This window comes from Podarcis gaigeae (genome assembly GCF_964106915.1).
Source record: "Podarcis gaigeae genome assembly, chromosome: 8".
Taxonomy (NCBI): domain Eukaryota; kingdom Metazoa; phylum Chordata; class Lepidosauria; order Squamata; family Lacertidae; genus Podarcis; species Podarcis gaigeae.
Genome location: NC_139684.1, coordinates 85,725,593 through 85,739,667, shown reverse-complemented (window position 1 = coordinate 85,739,667; position 14,075 = coordinate 85,725,593). Strand labels below are relative to the sequence as shown.

General features: G+C 48.5%; 1 protein-coding gene across 1 annotated transcript in view; it reads left to right on the top strand.

Moving 5' to 3' along the window:
• The window catches only part of CAPN12 (calpain 12), a 36,018-nt gene that overhangs the window by 16,710 nt on the left and 5,233 nt on the right, over positions 1 to 14,075 (top strand). The window contains exons 9-18 of the mRNA XM_083753836.1: positions 50 to 222; positions 1,499 to 1,674; positions 3,089 to 3,100; positions 4,007 to 4,215; positions 5,363 to 5,405; positions 7,192 to 7,260; positions 9,519 to 9,579; positions 11,178 to 11,242; positions 11,614 to 11,682; positions 12,978 to 13,056. Coding sequence (XP_083609962.1) covers positions 50 to 222; positions 1,499 to 1,674; positions 3,089 to 3,100; positions 4,007 to 4,215; positions 5,363 to 5,405; positions 7,192 to 7,260; positions 9,519 to 9,579; positions 11,178 to 11,242; positions 11,614 to 11,682; positions 12,978 to 13,056 — 956 coding nt within the window. The remainder of the gene's footprint in view (positions 1 to 49; positions 223 to 1,498; positions 1,675 to 3,088; positions 3,101 to 4,006; positions 4,216 to 5,362; positions 5,406 to 7,191; positions 7,261 to 9,518; positions 9,580 to 11,177; positions 11,243 to 11,613; positions 11,683 to 12,977; positions 13,057 to 14,075) is intronic.

The following is a 14,075-nucleotide window of genomic DNA, read 5'->3' as shown; positions in this document are numbered from 1 at the left end:
GAAAACCATGGTGTTGCATACTTCCCCCTGTTTTGCTTTCTCTCTCTAGGATGCAACTGTCTGACTTCATACATCATTTCGATATCTTGGAGATCTGCCACTTCCGCACTGATGGGCCAGAAGGGGAGAGTTCCCCCTGTGGCTGGTACGGCGGCGACTGCTTCCAAGGGAGCTGGGTCAAAGGCCACACTGCGGGTGGACACCGGACCTTCAACCCCTGGGGTAATCCTTGGAGTTTGGGACGGGGAGTAGACAGAAGCGGCACTGGCAGGGCTGATGGAAGCTCAGAGCTGGGAGCTGGTTAATTGGGCATGGCGCCGGGTCTGTGGCCTTTCAGAGGTTGATGGACTGCAACTCCCATCATTCGTCCATGACTCGGCTTTGCTGGCTAGGACCGATGAGTGTGGGAGTTGGACAACATGTAGAGGGTCAAAGATTTCCCTCGCCCCAGGCAGACGCAACACAGGCAAGGTGGGGGAGACCTATCGCCTTCGGGACATTGCAGAAAATGCAAGCAGATAATGAGGCAAGGAATGTTGTGGGAACATGGCATGCTTGTGTGGACGTGGTGGTGTGCTACTCGTAGTAAGATCAAAAGTGAGTACAGTCATACCTCGGGTTACAGCCGCTTCAGGTTGTGTTTTTTTGGGTCGCGGACCTCTGAAACCCAGAAGTACCAGAACGGGTTACTTCCTGGTTTCGGTGGTTGTGCATGCGCAGAAGCGCTAAAGCACACTTTGTGCATGCGCAGAAGCGCCAAATCGCAACCCACGTGTGCGCAGATGCAGGTTGCGAACGCTGAGGGTTGTGAACGTGCATCCCGCACGGATCATGTTCGCAACCCTAGCGTCCACTGTAGCTGATTCAATAAATGCATGTTATATTCTGATAAGTGGGAATGTCTTGTGGTTCCTAGCCCAAAATTGCAGTAATATGGAGGGTGAGAGCCAAGATCTCAAGAGGTGTGGATGAGCTCTGAATGCTTCTTAAAACATTTTTGAATTACTACTACTGCTACTATTAGTAGTAGTCATAGTAGTAGTTGTACCCCGCCCAGCCACTCTGGACAGCTTCCAATAACTATAAAACTATAAAACCAATAACTATAAAACATCAAGCAAAATCTTCCCTATGCAGGGCTGCCTTCAGATGTCTTCTAAAAGTGATATAGTTATTTATCTCCCTGTCATCCGATGGGAGGTCGTTCCACAGGGTGAAGCGATAGCACCACCTGCCAGCAGTTAAAAGCGCACACCTGGTGCACTTCAATGCTGTTCATGGAGCCGCAAAGCACTTTCAGCAGGTGATGTCCTGGTGAGGTGTGGAAGAAACTAAGTCGCTGCTGGAGGGCCCTCAAAGTAGCGTAGTAAAGTTTGAGGAGAGGCAGTTTCACTGCAAGGAGTTTCCCAAACAATTTCTCCCACAACCCTAGGCCCCCAAAATGCCCAAATATCTGAGTTATCTGAGTGGCTTTAGACTTGTTTTCCTCGCTGTGCAGATACCTTTTGGATGAACCCCCAGTTCCACCTTTCACTGCTGGAGCCGGACGAGAAGCGAAGGAAAAAACAGGATCAACTCCCTCATCCCTCCTGCTCCCTCCTTGTCTCCTTGACGCAGAAGAATCGTCGCAGGAGCAATAAGGGCTTCCTTTGCATAGGCTATGACATCTTTCAGGTGAGCGCATGAGGCCGACTGGATCAAATATTGTGTCTGGTGACAAGATTTGCAAGAAGACCCACCTGGGGATGAAGTAAAACCAATTGGTAGCTTAGACAGGGGCTGCCCATCCCATTCTGCTGCCTGAGGCGAAATGGGAAGGTGCTGCCTGCCCACCCCTAACCGCCACCAAAGCCTCACTTACCAGGGATGTGTGGCTTCAGCTTCTGCTGATATCATGCAGAGGCCTCACGTGATTTCCCCGAGACCCCAGGAAGCAAGGCACTCAGCTACTGCAGCTGCTTCTCCTTACTTCTGCGGTGACGTCCCTTGTATTTCACTGCCTGAGGCACCTGCCTCATGAATGGGCCGGCCCTGAGCTTGGTGGTAGTCTCCTTCTAGAGCATCTGTTTGCATATAGAAAGTCCCACATATAGTCCCTGACATCCAGGCAGGGCTGAGAATGTCCCTGTGTGAAACTCTGGAGAGCTGCTGCCAGCCAGTGTTGACAATACTGGGATAGATGGACTCATGGTCTGACCTGGTACAAGACAGCTTCCTATGTCCTTCCTCTCCATGTTATCTGCTAATAAGCCCCCTCTTCCACTCCACCGCCCTGCCCCACCAGCTGTGGTCTGTCCGCTATGTTAGTAATATCATAGCTTATCAATTGCCTTTTCTGCCGCTCTGTGGATTGACTCTCTCAGGGCAACTTGTGATTAAAAACATTGACAGTTACAATCCAAAAATGAAATGGCGGGGAGGTGTGTGTGTGTGTGTGTGTGTGTGTGTGTGTGTCTTGTTGAGAAGGATCAGCAGCAACTGATACTAAGTAAAAAACAACCAATCAAGGTTGTAATCCTATACACACCAGGAGTGGCTAGCTTTTTTTTGGTCAAGACCCCTGTTCATCCCATGCCACCTGTCCAGGGGTCAGTGGTGGGTGTGGCTACCCCACATTCCTGCTGGATCTATACAGATTTAAAAAACGCTATAGAAAAATATGCTATGAAAAGCTCTTAATGGAAAATCCCTTTGGCGACAGATCACTGCTCTACAGCACCACCTGGTGCCACGTGTTTATAATGCAGTTATAACGATATAATTGACAAGTGTAGCTGAGTCCTCTCTCTCACACACATACAGGGCAAACATCACACACAACCCGTCACTCTTCAAATGGCCAATCTGATGACTCCAGAGGTAGCACTTTGCATCCCTACCTGGGCACCAGGCTTGTAGGGCATACAGGGTGTTTAAACCTCTCCAGCCATCCCAATTCCATGTCAGTCTGTTGTTGTCACCACCATTGCCAAAATCAGTGGGAACTTGGAGGTGGGGCTGTTGGGGGGGGAGAAAAATGCATTTGATTTCCTGGTTGCAGTTTCATGGCCCTCCTATAAATTTTCCTCCTCTCTTTCTTTTCTTGCAGATGTCCGAAGAGGTAATAATCCAAGTGGCTTGTACTGTCTTGAAGGGGTGTCTCTCTCTTTGCATAATTGCTTCACCCAGAAGTTAAGGAACGGGCTAAGACAGGAAAGCTACAACCCATTTGGAAATGATTTTTGAAAGGGAGGTTGACACGGTGCAAGAGCGCCAGCAGGAGTGCTGGGTTGACTCCATCAGCATGTTTGCACTGTGCTGACCTCTCTTTAAGAAAAAAAGCACGGCCCAGCCTTATAAGCCACTTCTGTTCATGTACCTCCTCAGTGTTATGTGGAACAAAAATGAAGTCTGCCAAGCTGCTACAGCAGGCCGGGTGAGGGGTATTCATGAGGGACTGAATAATAATAATAATAATAATAATAATAATAATTTTATTTATTAAATTTATATACCGCCCTACACCCAGACATCTCAGGGCCTTTCACAGAATAAAATAAAATAAATAGAATAAAATAAAGATATAAAACCACAAAATACATAATAAAAATAAAAATGACAACCCAACAACCCCCCCCCCCAAAAAACACATTTTAAAAGGGAATAGGATGTAAATCAAATCAACCAAAGGCCTGGTTGAAAAGGAACATTTTTGCCTGGGGCCTAAAAGTGTATAATGAAAGCGCCAGGTGAACTTCCCTGGGGAGAGCATTCCACAGACAGGGAGCCACTGCAGAGAAGGCCCCGTTCTCGTGTTGCCACCCTCCGGACCTCTCGAGAAGGAGGCACACGAAGGAGGTCCTCATAAGATGATCTTGGGGTCCAGGTAGGTTCATTTGAATGGGAGGCTCTGGAGACCTTTTCCCCACAACTGTGTGTTCAGAACAGTGACAGTGTACTCTATAGATGGCCTGGGAAACTGCTGCTCCTCCCGGGGAGAAAAGCCTTGTCAACTTTCTTTCTCCAGTATCTACAGCTGAAGACCACAGCTCAAAGAAAACAGCTGCTCCCCAAACTCAAACAAGTTTGGCCGACTGCCTATGGCTATTTAAGAGACATCACCGAATATATCCGGTTGCCCCCCGGAGATTACCTGATCGTCACCAGCCTTCAAAACCCTCTGGCTGAGGCTGAATTCACCATCCGCGTCTACACGGAGAAGAAACATCGGTTCCGGTGAGTTCTGATGCCCCAGAGGGTCTAAGCCTCAAGGCTTCTGTGCCAGCCTTGTACCTTCTGCCTGTTCCCACTGTTTTTTTTTAAGAACTTGATTTTTATGTTTAAAAGTCAGCCTCAGTCGGTACCGTATTTTTCGCTCCATAAGGCGCACCGGACCATAAGGCACACCTAGTTTTTAGAGGGGGAAATCAAGAAATAAAATCCTAGTCTCTGTCCGCTTCTCCCAGAGCTTCTGGGGCTGCTGGGGGAAGCCCGGGTTTCCACCCCCCCCCCAGCCCCAAAGAGCAAAGAAGCCAAGACAGCGAGCGGAATCCAGCCCACTCACTGTCTTGGCTTCCTCTTTAGCTGTGCGCAACCTCTCCAGCTGAAAGAGGCTGCGCACGGTTAAAGAAGCCATAACCAGGCGCAGCCTCTCCCGCCGGAGGGGGTGTGCGCAGCTATGGCAATAACCCCACCTCCCGCAAAAGCCCACAGGAGCCGCGCACACTTTAAGGAGCGCACGGTTCCTGCGGGCTTTTCTACAAGAAGGGAGAAGGGACTGACTGGCCGCGTCAGTCCCTTCTCCCTCCTGGGGAAAAGCCTACAGCTCTTGGGGGCTTTTCCTGCCTGCCTCCCCCCTGCATTCGCTCCATAAGATGCAGAGACTTTCCCCCTTCCTTTTTCGGAGGGAAAAAGTGTGTCTTATGGAGCGAAAAATACGGTAACTATGGGTGGTATTCAGTTCTAGAGTAGACCCATCAGCATTCCTAGACACCAGTGGCGTAGCGTGGGTTGTCAGCACCCGGGGCAAGGCAAGTAATTTGTGCCCCCTAACCCATGGATTTGTGCCCCCTAACCCGTGGATTTGCGCCCCCTAACCCTAACCCCCAGATGTTGCGCCCGGTGCGGCCGGCCTCCCCTGCACCCCCCACGCTACGCCACTGCTAGACACGACTTAGGGTTCATCCACATTTCCGCTTTGCCCCAATCTATTGTTGTAGATTTTTCTGGGGACAACAACGACCCCTAAACCCTACTAATTAATAAATGGTAGGATTTTGATTATTTTGGATATGAAGAGAGAAATATAACAAGTGGGGGATTGGGGGTAATGCCCGTACCTGCACGTTTGGGCACTCCTAGACGATGTTATCTTGCCTTCTAGGGAAATTGGTGAAGAAGTCAGCGCAGATGATAAAGCACTACAGGTAACAGCTTATTCTCTATGGCAGTGCTTTAAAAAGATCGGGTGTATTTGTTTGTTGGCTTGGGTTCGGCATCCTCAGAATTTCAGCTTTCTTAAAACATGAGGCCAGATTCTAGCCCTCAAACAGCAGACACAGCTGCAGTGCCTGGTAGAATACAGTGGTACCTCAGGTTACATTCGCTTCAGGTTACATTTGCTTCAGGTTACAGACTCTGCTAACCCAGAAATAGTGCTTCAGGTTAAGAACTTTGCTTCAGGATGAAAACAGAAATCATGCTCCGGCGGCAACAGGAGGCCCCATTATCTAAAGTGGTGCTTCAGGTTAAGAACGGACCTCTGGAACAAATTAAGTACTTAACCCGAGGTACCACTGTATTGCAAACCAGAAGGCAGTTGAGCAGGTGCAAAATGGTTAGGGGCACGAAATTTCAGTACCTGGTGTTGCCTCAGTATGGTTCTGTGCTTCAGTCACTGGGCTCCGTTAAAAGCAGCATTTCCATGCAAACCAGGAAGTGACCTCTCCAGACAATAGAACGACTCTTCTTTTCTTAGCTCTGTGACTGCGATCTTCTGCGTGAAGCAAATGTTGTTAGGCCAGGCATGTCCAAAATTGTTTCCGGGGGCCTAATGCGGGTGGCGCTGTGGGTTAAACCACAGAGCCTAGGACTTGCTGATCAGAAGGTCGGCGGTTCGAATCTTCACAACGGGGTGAGCTCCTGTTGCTCGCTCCCTGCTCCTGCCAACCTAGCAGTTCGAAAACATGTCAAGTGCAAGTAAATAAATAGGTACCGCTCTGGCGGGAAGGTAAATGGCATTTCAGTGTGCTGCTCTGGTTCGCCAGAAGTGGCTTAGTCATACTGGCCACATGACCTGGAAGCTGTCTGCGGACAAACGGCGGCTCCCTCGGCCTATAGAGCGAGATGAGTGCCGCAACTCCAGAGTTGGTCATGACTGGACCTAATGGTCAGGGGGGGTCCCTTTACCTTTTAATGCGGCCCGTCTGGATCAATCCTAAAAAAAGCTCAACAACCTTGGTCGGCCCTCGTGCATGTTCACTTCCTCAAATCAGGCCTTCTTTGAAAAAAGTTTGGGCACCCCTTCATTAGGCAGTTGAATGTGCATGTGTACTCTGTCCATTTCCCTCCATCCCACTCCCTCCACACAGCCCCGGGGGCTGGCAACCCACGCTATGCCACTGCCCATTTGTGCCCTGAGTCAATCAGTTCAGTTCTCCTTCCCCCAGACTTTAAAAAAAAAACTGTTAATGTGTTGTTCTGAGAGCCGCTCACTCAGTACTCTGCACAGCCAACTTATCTGAAATATACTCGGAGTGAAGAGTGGATTTCATGCTCTTTATTCAGCTCATAGTGGTGAGGAGGGAATGAAAGTTTCCCCACAGTATCTGCTTTATATACATTATTTACACAATGGCCCCCACGTGATTGGCTAATTCTGGAATTCTCCTGTAGGCCAATCAGGTTGTGGATTCACTTCCATCTGGAGCTGGATTGGGTGGTTCCTGCAGACCAATCAGACTGCTGCATTGTTCTAGGACCAATCAGACTGCTGCCTTTTGGGTCCTATTGTTCTAGGACCAATCAGACTGCTGCCTTTTGGGTCCTATTCAACTAAGTACATAACATTATCCTAGAAACAGGGGAAACTCGTTGCTCCCCTGGCTTGATTTGCTTTTAATATGTGTATATTTGTCCTGAAATCGATGACTGTGGATCCAACAGCAAGCTTGCCCCTCAAAGAATGTACATCTCTCTCTTCTTGCTTTCCAGATAATGATATCGCCCAGGATTGAACTCGACCAGATGCTTGAAAAAACTTTCCTGGAGTGGGCAGGCCAGGTAAGGGAGTGTAAGAACATTGGTCAGCACAGTCCTTACCTGCTTGTGTTGTTTTGCAATCGGTTGATTGTCCGGCTTATTTAAATAAATTTAAATACTAATTTTTTTAAAAAAATTAAATATTGCAAACTACTCACCATCGGTGAAGGGTCCCTTTTTAGAATCACTGAGAAAGCAGAGAGACTGCAACAAGGGATGTCAGAGAATTCCAGTGAATGCAGAAATGGAAGCAGAAATTGCTGATTCACACATATTTACCCTGTGTTTAGAAGGGAAATCGATCCAGTGAATAAATCAGTATTCGCTGTTGTAGGTTTCAATCTGCAAATGATACCTAACTGAGCGCACGCATAGTCTGTTTGCATTGTGTTGTGAACGAGCAGAATAGCGTAATGACGACATAATTCATGTAATTAATTACTGTATTTTTCACTCTATAGGACGCACCCGACCATAGGATGCACCTTGTTTTAGAGGGGGAGAACAAGGGGGGGGAAATCTCCCCCTCTCTGCTCGGCGCCCCTTCAGTGAAGCGGCAGGAGAAACGGAGCCCCTTCCATTTCTCCTCCCGCTTGGCTGAAGGGGCGCTGCGCAGCTCTCCCTCTCTGCTGAAGCCAGGAGAGTCTTGCTCTCCTGGCTTCAGCAAAAGGAACCCGAAGTCTCTGGAGTGCAGCGGGAACTCGCGCTGCGCTCCGAAGGCTTCAGGCGGCTATCCCTGAAGCCTGGAGAGTGAGAGGGGTTGGTGCGCACCAATCCCTCTCGCTCTCCAGGCTTCAGCGAAAGCAACGCGAAGCCTCCAGAGCTTGGAGGAAGCGCTCCCTCTGCGCTTTGGAGGCTTCGTGTTGTTATCGCTGAAGCCAAGGAGCCTGCATTCATTCCATAGGATGCACACACATTTCCCCTTAATTTTTGGAGGGGGAAAATGTCTCCTATAGAGCAAAAAATACGGTACATAAGCTACGTAATTTTGCCACAGCAGAAAGCAGGATGAACAATGTAGTTTTAGGCAGAGAATGAACTGCAGTGGGAAGGAAACAGTGCTGAATGCAACAAATACATGGCAGTGGCAGAAGGAAACATGGCAGACAACAATGGGACCCTGGTTGATGTCCTGAGTAGGAGAGAAAGAGCCAGAGGCACTGGGAATAGAAGTGGAGGAGGAATTGAGGGTGCTTGACAGACCCACAGTGGCCCCCACAGCCCACCTAAAATAAGGGTTTAGACTGGGATAGGGGTAGAGGATAAATTCAATTTAGTTTGCATTTCATGAAAAACTATATATTTCTCAATTCTCACACACCAGTATGCAAACAAAACACAGCTACCCTTTGAAACTCTAACAAATTTTGCAACACTGTTTTCCAACCAAACAGTAATTATAAAAATGTATATATTGGGGAAAATGCATATATAATGTATAGATCAGTGAAAATAACGTACAAAATTGCATTATATTAGGGGAAATGGTTTGCAAAAATGTGCATGTTAGTCAAAAACTGCATACAGCAATGTGTTGATTAGGATAAATTTACACTGAAATGCTGACAAATTTTCATGAGGATTTAAAGTACGTTTCCGAGCACAATTCAAAGTGTTGGTGCTGACCTTTAAAGCCCTAAACAGCCTCGGTCCAGTATATCTGAAGGAGTGTCTCCACCTCCATCATTCTGCCTGGACACTAAGGGCCTTCTGGCGGTTCCCTCATTGCGAGAAGCCAAGCTACAGGGAACCAGGCAGAGGGCCTTCTCGGTAGTGGCACCCGCCCTGTGGAACGACCTCCCACCAGTTGTCAAAGAGAAAAATAACTACCAAACTTTTAGAAGACATCAGAAGGCAGCCCTGTTCAGGGAAGCTTTTAATGTTTAATAGGTTATTGTATTTTAGTGTTCTGTTGGAAGCTGCCCAGAGTGGCTCGGGAAATCCAGCCAGATGGGTGGGGTATAAATAATAAATTACCATCAGCATCAGCATCATTAAAGGAAACCCCTCAAATTGCTATAGAAATGGGGTGGGGTTTGATTTAAGATTAGAAAAGTGAGAAACTTAGAGTACCAAAATTGGCAGATTCCATCATTCCTGATCACTGGCCATGTTAGCTGAAGTTGACAGGAGCTGGAGTTCTCCAATATCTGGAGGGCCAGAGGTTTGTAGCTCCTGCTTTTCACAGAGCATCAACCCTGAGCCTGACTGGAATGGAGAAGAAGGTGGGGCCCATTACATTATGTGACTTTTCTTGGATTTTTATTTGGCTGATTCAGGACCAGCAAATGGGCGCTGCTGAACTCCGGGGCATTCTGAATCAGATCATGAAGACCACTTGTGAGTATCCAACACGGTTGCCTCCCCCATCGGCTACATTCTTCCACCTCTTCCCTTTCTTCGTTCCCATCTTCTCTTTCCTAGAATTTAAAATCTGGAAAGAACTTGAAACTTGTTCCCTTCCCTCCCACCTACACATCTGTGTCGCTCCGGGTGCTGGCAACCCATGCTACACCACTATTCCAGACTATCGCTCTTCTGTGGATGGGATTCAGTTGCATGCAAGCAAATTTGGGTTTTGCAACTGACGTGGATTTGCCACTCTTGTGCAACTTCCAAAACAAACAAACAAACAAACAAACAAACAAACAAACAAACAAACAAACACTTTTAGCAGTAAGGAAAGTGATGGGAAAGTTGCACTGGACAAGGTGCCTGCTCAGGTATTTTCTTGGTTCTGCTTTGTGGATAGTTTCAGAACTCACAGGGTTAAGGAGTTCTGGGTGACGTCTCTCCATTCCTGAGGCGTGACTAGAGGGAGTGGCTTTATTCCACTGCCTGTTTGTCTCTGCTTCTGAAATGAGACGGAAGCAGTCATGAGCGCTCTGAGTCCAGGGAAATTCAGAAGAGTTCTTTTTTATTGTTTTACTGCTTAAATAAAGACTGAGATATAAACACACTAATGTCTGAGTGTGTTTGATCTTCTAAACACCGGGGAGCAACAGCACGCTGTGTTATTACTCTGCAATTGTGGCGGACGGAGGATCGAAGCAGCAAAGTGAGGCACAGAGAGGGAAGTGTGCCGGGCTACAGTTCGATTAGCTAAGGCTAATTGGGGTCCAATCCAATTAGCTACGCCACACCTTCATATGCTTTAGCCCTCTGCCCCTCTCCTCTGGAGGAATTACTATAACCCCCTCCCTTTCCAATAGTGTTGCCTTAATTGAGTGGCAGTCATGAGCAAGAGTGCAATGAGGAGGGAGGGAGCATTTAACCATTTCTTAGCAGTGAAAAGCGTCCCCACTCCCAGAATCCCACTGGGGAAAGGAGGACTGTCCACTTGGCTGCAGGGGTTCCAAAGTCAGGGAGCAGAGTTGCTATTCCACTATTGCCTTAAATCAGATTGGTAGTAATTGGGTGCTGCTAAATTGTCCCCAGGGGGACGCGGGTGGCACTGTGGGTTAAACCACAGAGCCTAGGACTTGCCGATTAGAAGGTCGGCGGTGAGCTCCCGTTTCTTGATCCCTGCTCCTGCCAACCTAGCAGTTTGAAAACATGTCAAAGTGCAAGTAGATAAATAGATACCGCTCTGGGTTAGGGTTAGGTCCAGCTCTGAGGGCCTTCTGGCAGTTCCCTCAGTGCGAGAAGTGAAGCTACAGGGAACAAGGCAGAGGGCCTTCTCGGTGGTGGTGCCCGCCCTGTGGAACGCCCTCCCATCAGATGTCAAGGAGATAAACAACCAACAGACTTTTAGAAGACACCTGAAGGCAGCCCTGTTTTTAATGTTTGATATTTTATCGTGTTTTTAACATTCTGTTGGGAGCTCTCCAGAGTGGCTGGGGAAACCCAGCCAGATGGGCGGGGTATAAGTTATCTTCATCATCAACTGTAGTAATTTAGTAATTATGTGTCCATCCTCTCACCACTTTCTTTTCCAGGGTATCCACTGAAAACTGATGGCTTTTCCATGGAGCAGTGTGAAAAAATCACCCAGCATTTCAGTGTATCCTTCTCTAGGGAAGTAGATGGGGCCAGGTATCAAGAGGGAAGGGAGTCTGGACCCAACCCCTAGCACAAGAAAATAGTGGTCCATTGAATGAAAGAGAACCCAAAATTCCCATTCTCTCTTCCATGTAGGGATGGCATGAGCATGCCAAATGGGGAGGATATGTGTGTCTCCGATGGGTCAGGCTACATTCCAGCCGTGCAAAAGCCGGAGGTTTCTATGCTCTGCCTAAAACATGCACTAGCTGCATCCAAAGCAACATGGTTTCTCATGCATGGTGCGCGGGGTATGGTGCAGGGAGAATCTCAAGGGCTGGAGGTCCCCCACCCCTGCAATATCCCATTTGCTTTTTCTTAACTCTGTAACAGGGCAGCAAGACAGGCAAGGTGACACTGAGCGAGGTTAAGCAGTTCTGGACTAAGATAACGGAATGGGAGGTGAGGGTAGGGACCAGAGCAGCTGGACAAAAGCCCACCTCTGAAGAGGTTCCGCTATACCTGGGCCACCTCTGTCAGGGCTGATGGGTTCTGGTGTCAATGCAGGCAGAAGATGTTGATCTGTTGAGCGGACAATCAGGAATCGGTCTTCTTGTATTTTTATCAGTCCTGGCCAATCTAAACTGCCCCTGGGAAGAGGGATCAACTGTTAAACCACCCTGGGAATTGTAGCTCTGGAAGGGGAAGAAGTGGGATCTCCTAACCGTTCCCAGCACCCTTATTAAACTACAGTTCCTGGGATACTTTGGGAGGAGCTATGGCTATTTATGGGATGCGGGTGGCTCTGTGGTCTAAACCACTGAACCTCGGGCTTGCCGATCAGAAGGTCGGCCGTTCGAATCCCTGCAATGGGGGGAGCTCCCGTTGCTCAGTCCCAGCTCCTGCCAACCTAGCAGTTCAAAAGCACAAAGTGCAAGTACAGTGGTACCTCGGGTTACATACGCTTCAGGTTACAGACTCCACTAACCCAGAAATAGTGCCTCGGGTTAAGAACTTTGCTTCAGGATGAGAACAGAAATTGTGTGGTGGCGGCGGGGCAGCAGCAGCAGGCCCCATTAGCTAAAGTGGTACTTCAGGTTAAGAATGGACCTCCAGAACAAATTAAGTTCTTAACCCAAGGTACCACTGTAGATAAATAGGTACTACTCTGGCAGGAAGGTAAACAACGTTTCCGTGTGCTGCTCTGTTTTGCCAGAAGCAGCTTAGTCCTGCTGGCCACATGACCCGGAAGCTGTACGCCGGCTCCCTTGGCCAATAAAGCGAAATGAGTGCCGCAACCCCAGAGTCGTCCGCAACTGGACCTAACGGTCAGGGGACCCTTTACCTTTATGGCTGTTTATAGTGATGTGGTATTGCTTTCAATGTATAGTACAGAGGGGGCCTGACTCTCTTGAGCTCAGTATTTGATAGCAAGATGCTATAAAGTGCCGAGTGCTTTCTGGTGGTTCCCTCACTGCAAGAAGTGAGGTTACAGGGAACCAGGCAGAGGGCGTTCTCGGTAGTGGCACCCGCCCTGTGGAACGCCCTCCCATCAGATGTCAAAGAGATAAACAACTACCTGACATTTAGAAGACATCTGAAGGCAGCCTTGTTTAGGGAAGTTTTTAATGTGTGACATTATAATGTATTTTTAATCTTTGTTGGAAGCCGCCCAAAGTGGGTGGGGAAACCCAGCCAGATGGGCAGGGTACAAATAATAAATTATTATTATTACCTCTCCCGATTCCACTCCACAGAGTATATTCATTGGTTATGACATGGACAGGTCTGGCACCATGAACACCCATGAAATGCAGCTGGCACTGGACACTGCAGGTGAGAAAGAGTAGGAAATAATGCACAGGGGATATTGTTCTTTATTGTGAAGCTGGATTTGTAAAATCCTCTTTGTGGAATTCACAACGATCCTTTAAAAGCCATTTGGTGTTAAAAAAGGATCTCCACTTCAAGGCAATTCCAAATCTCTCCCTCCCCTCACCCACCCCCTATGGAGCTTGTTGGATCCACTCACCCACACTTCTAAATCCCTAACTAGAATGGAACTTCGTGGTTCAAAAGTGCGAAATTCAGATAATCTGGGTGGGAGTAACCTTACGATAAGGGACGCGGGTGGCGCTGTGAATTAAACCACAGAGCCTAGGACTTGCTGATCAGAAGGTCGGCGGTTCGAATCCCCGCGACGGGGTGAGCTCCCGTTGCTCGGTCCCTGCTCCTGCAGTTCGAAAGCACGTCAAAGTGCAAGTAGATAAATAGGTACCGCTCCGGCGGGAAGGTAACGGTGTTTCCGGGTGCTGTTCTGGTTCACGAGAAGTGGCTTAGTCCTGCCGGCCACATGACCTGGAAGCCATAGGCGCCGACTCCATGGGGCCTGAGGGGGCCCGAGCCCCCTCAAAAATTCGTTTGGGGGGGCTCTGCCCCCCCAATAATTTAAGAAAATTATTAGTTATATTATGCTTTGTAAAATCACAAAATTATGTTGGTATTTTTTATTTTCTTGTTTGACGATAGTTACCTTTTAAAATACATTCAGTAATGAGTTAAAACAAAGCCACTCCCGATCTAGAGAGGGGGTGGGGTTGCGGGCTCTCGACCCATCAACAATCTCGCGGGGCTGGTGTCAGCCCCGTGAGAAGCGGGGATTCCCCCTAGCTCATTAATATTCACCGCCCACGGCGGCAGCCAATCGGCTGCCGCAAAGGGCGGGCCCTCACAGGTTCACTTAAGGTCGGGGCAGCCCGGGGCTCGCCCCTTTCGTTCCCCCAGCAGCAGCGGTTTGGAGGTCTTGGGCCCCCCCAATATTTTTTATAAGTCGGTATGGGCCCCCGCCCCCCAAA